Source organism: Hipposideros armiger, unplaced genomic scaffold, assembly GCF_001890085.2.
Source record: "Hipposideros armiger isolate ML-2016 unplaced genomic scaffold, ASM189008v1 scaffold_286, whole genome shotgun sequence".
Classification (NCBI taxonomy): Eukaryota; Metazoa; Chordata; class Mammalia; order Chiroptera; family Hipposideridae; genus Hipposideros; species Hipposideros armiger.
The window spans coordinates 1,157,969-1,162,613 of NW_017731636.1; the positions used below are offsets into that span (position 1 = coordinate 1,157,969).

Genomic DNA, 4,645 nt, shown 5'->3' on the forward strand with positions numbered 1-4,645 from the left:
GCTGCTTCTGGGAAGGTTACCATTTTAACCATCTCTGTTTTAGTTCTTCTGGTTACCAGAACCACTGTTGGAGCACTCAGATATCTTTCTTGACTCCCCAGCTTTGGGCTGTATGTCTGCAAAGACAGATGAGAGATAAGTGCGGTTAGACTGCTTCCCACCCCTCCTCCTGGTTTTTGGTGGCTGTGGACATCTTTTGGTCCATTATCCCTACCCTAGCACGATATTTGAACATGCAGGCACTGTGAGCAGTCTTCCGTACTCCTTCCCGTGCTATACACCCACTTCCTGGACTTGTCATCATATATGGTGTGCCTTCCCACAGTTCAACAGGGAGTATCCCTGGGCGAGCCCCACGCCCTCCTTATGGTGCAAAGCCAGGGCGAGAGAAGCACATGGATGCCTGTAGGGAACAAACCCACAGCCTTCCTGAAGGCCAGGCTTACAGCCTTTCAAGCAATCCAGAGCATTGACCTCTGGAATAGCTAGATGACCTTTCCCAGTGTTTGGCCTCTGAGCCGAGTTTGGAGTGGGGGCTGAGCCTAAAGGCAGGGGTGAGTAGAGCCGTCTCCCTCACTGAGCATAGGCTCTCTTTGTGCTCCTGTAGGAGGTGTTCCGGCAGCACCGGGGGCTGCAGCTCTTGGCCCTGGTGGAGGAGGTGCTGCCCCGCCACGGCAGCGGCCACCACGGGGACTGGCACATCTCCCTGAGCAAGCCCAATGAGAAGGAGCAGCACCTTCTAATGACCTTAGTGGGCGAGCAGGGTGAGTGAGGGGGCACCTACAGGAGGGGGGGGTTAGCATGTCTGGGGAAAGGGCTCAGGAAGACACTGGGAGACAGGTCAAACCAGCAGAAATTTCCGGAGGCCATGGGAACTCGCCCGCAGAACTGTGGGAAAGTACAGCCAAAGCTGTTGGACGTGGACCTCTAGGATAACAGGATGAAACTTGGACTCCCTAGTTTAGGGTCTGGGAGTACCCACAAGCTTGGAGACAGGAGGAGGGGGAATGCTGGGAACAGGAAGAGGAAGAGGTGGTTTCAGCATAGGTGCCAGACAAGGGCACTGCACGCTGTGTGGTGGGCTGAGAAGGGATCTATTCAGAATGCAGCCTTGTGGGCCTGTGGAAGTGACTGCCTGGTATCACACCTGTCACATAGTGGGCATTCACTAAATCTTTTTAATGAGTCAATCTGGGCAGCAAGCAGAGGACAGAGTGGGCATGCGTGCCCCATGAGGTCTGTGTGTGGTCAGGAGCCAGGGAGTGAGGCTCTGGAAGCTCAGGCCAGAGGCTGTCCCAGGGGGCTGGTAGCCTGCAGAGGCTGTACTTCAGTGGCCAAGGCTGTGCTGATGATGGTGTCTCCCCCCAGGGGTGGTGCCCACTCAAGATGTGCTTTCCATGCTGGGTGACATCCGCAGGAGTCTGGAGGAGGTAAGAGGGCAGGACGAGCACCCCTCCTATTCCTTAAAGCTATGGGAGCAGGGCTGCCTTCCCTGAGGGCAGGAGGCGGCCTGTACTATGCAATGCAAAGGAGCAAAACACAGACTTTTGGCTTTGCAGCTCTTCCTATCATGTCTTCTATTCATAAGACACAGTTCTTGTGGGAGAGACAGAGCGTGTGAGCACTTAACTACCAACTGTACCACGCATGGGACAGCCAGCGGCAGAAAGGGGCCACAGAGGGAGTGGTGGTCAGGAGAGGATTCAGAGGGGAGGGGACCTCTGAGGGGCATCTTGACGTTAGGTGGGAGTTTTCTGGGTAGACACACCCGGAGGAGCACCATGTCTGGTCAAGGAACCGTTCAGAAGCCTGGTGGGTGAGAGCACGTTCTGCGGCTCCAGAACCACAGAAAAAAGCACGAGGCCTGGGCAGGCTTTGGAAATCATGGGAGTCTGTAGCGCTCGGCCCTCTGGGGTTGAGGGGCGGGGCTCAGAGCACAGCAGACAGCGCTGCCTTCTTGAGAGGCACCTCTACCCAGCATCTGGCCCTTCCTGGATTCCTGGGCTGAGGAAATAGGCTAGCCAGCCTCTGCTCCTGAGCTGCCTGCCGCACCAGTGCAGGGTGGAGCAGAGCCATGGTAGGGGCAGGTCCCCGTGGTCCTCCTGCCTCATTCCACCTCCCTTCTTGAGGATAGTCGTCATCTCCACCAAAATCCCTTCCATTCACTGTGAAACCATGATGTCATCAGTCCTCCCCATTCTTGAGGGCTGTGTAGTATTTGACAGCAAAGATGAGCTGTGCATCATCCCCTGCCTCCTTATCTAGTACATGCAAGGCTGAGGGGTGGACTACGTGGGGGTTCAGTTTTTCTTTAATAAGCATGTTGAGTGCTTACTGAGTGCCATACTGTGCTGGGTTCCCTCACCACCCCCTCAGGGCTTGTGAGCATTAAGTAAGGCACTGTATTGAGTACTTTTGGTATTCCATTTAAGATGAGAACTGAAGCCCAGAGAAGGTTGATGACTCACCTGAAATTACANCAAGTTGCTGTCCTTTTGTTCTTCAGTCTAGTTGTGGAGGACGTCGCTTCACTGGTCCATGTTAGTATTGTGATCATTGCATTCTTCCTGACTGAGGCAGATTGATTGCCAGCCATTGGATGGCCGCTCACGGCAGCTCACGCTGGCTGCTGGCCACTCACTCTGGCTGCCAGCCAGTCACGGTAGCTTATGGCAGCCCACTGCAGCCTATGCCATTGCCGGCAACTCATGGCAGCCCAGCTCCAGGTCGAGTTGTTGTTCACCATCTTAGCTGTAGAGGGCAGTGTCACTAACCCATGTGGTATCTGAACTGGTGGCCCTGCTGCTCAGAGCTCGCACTCCCAAGCCAACTCTTAACCAACAAGCCATTCAGCCAGACCCCAAGCCTAGGTTTTAAGTGATCTTAGGTAACCTTTTTTCTGCTTCCCATGGACACAGGCAGATGGCATACCCTTTACATCTCTTCCAGGTGAGTGGGAAGTTTTTCAAGTCTCCATTTCACTGACAGGGCTGCTCTTTGAGGCTCTGTCCTGGTACTCTGCTCAACTTCTCCACCTTGCTTGGGCCAAGAGCACATTTCCTGTTTCCATATGTGCATTGAAAGCTGGGTCTCCAGCTCCTGGATCCTATATCTGGGTCCTGAAACCCCAGGAATTACTATGGCTTTAGTGCCTGCTTGCTCTTCTGGCTTTGAGTTCCCTGTTTCTGCCTCCTTTGAGACTGAGCCTGGCCATGCTTTTAGAACATCTTCATTGTTTCGTTGTGTTTTATCCAGTATTTCTATGTGTTTGTAGCAAGGTGGGACAGCAGGACTTCAGTTCTGTCTGCCATATTGCCAAAAGTCAAAATGATCTGATGGGTAATAAATGACATGTCCCTTCCTGTTTGCCATCCCAGTGGAGCTGGAGTCCCTACAGGAGGAGAAACTGTGTGATGTGCAAGAAGGGTCATCTGCCCAGCAGTCAGCAGGGAAGTTAGTGTACATCTACGAGTGTACTGCACTTAAGAAGAGCTCTAAAAACTTACAATATACATCCAGAAAAGCATACAGATCTGAAGTGTACAGCTTGATAGCTTGCCTCCCTGAAGCCCACAGACTCACAATATCAGTTCTGGGAGAATCTGATGACTATGGATTGCTTATCGTTTATTTTGTAGATGGGAGCTGAGTGTGAGTGGCCTGGGAGAAAAGCCCTGGTTTTGGAATCTAAGTAATCTGAGTTCAAATCCTGGTTCTGCCATTTATCAGCTCTGTGACCTTTAGCAAAATACTACACTTCTCTGAGCCTCAGTTTCCCCATCTGAAAATGTGGGTATTGGTCCTAACACCCTGAGCTTACTGTGAGGATTAAGCCATGCAGACAGTTGGACCCAGGAAAACGGGGGGCATGCACACATGGCAGAGCATAGAGAGGGAGGAGGCACTGCTCATGGCAGGAGGGTGGTTTTTTGCAAGCACTGGGGCTGCTTGGTCACAGTGCATTCACCCTGCTCAGGCAGATGCAGGCGTGCACCCCTTCCCTACACATACACACGCATGTGAAGATGGTAAGAACCATTTCAGGAAATAGGGCTTTTCTAGCTGCATGTGGCTATCTCCAGGTATCAGTTTTCTCCCAGATTCAGAACTTAGCTGGGTTTCTGTTAGGCCAGTGAGTGCCAAGTCTTGAGCCTGAACTTGGCACTCGTCATGGTATCAAGGAACTTCAGTGGTGGCCTTCAGGTTGACATGACAATCAAGGAAAGCTCATTAGCTTGGGCTCTGGCAGAAAGGAGACTAGGAATATCAGAGGTGCAACAGGGGCCGTCTGGTGAGATACCTGTGCCTCATGGGCAGCCTTGGCTTGCAGCTTCATAGCAGGGCACTTAAGAGAGAGCTGAGCAGCTGGGAGATGGGTGTCTAGCTGAGAGCTTTCGATGCCGGGAGCAGGGGGATTGTTGACTTCCCAGGTACAGGAGGGAGAAGGCTGATGGAGAAGAGCTGGGGGGGTGGCAGGGAGCAGCCATAGGGCCAAATGATGGTCTCCTCCCAGATGGGGCTAGGCAGGGACAGTGGCAGGCTGGGAGCAGAGGCAGGGTCCTGGCCTCCAGCACCAGCCTGAGCTCCTGCCACTCAGTGCAAGCCTCTTGCTTTAAAAAAAAAAAAATTATATATATGTGTGTGT

The 4,645-nt window shown here is 52.8% G+C and overlaps 1 protein-coding gene across 1 annotated transcript in view; it reads left to right on the plus strand.

The window, feature by feature from the left end:
* Nucleotides 1-4,645, plus strand: part of PODXL2 (podocalyxin like 2) — a 50,356-nt gene that overhangs the window by 33,761 nt on the left and 11,950 nt on the right. The window contains 2 exon segments of the mRNA XM_019658658.1: nucleotides 608-764; nucleotides 1,369-1,430. Of these exon segments, the coding sequence (XP_019514203.1) occupies nucleotides 608-764; nucleotides 1,369-1,430 (219 nt within the window).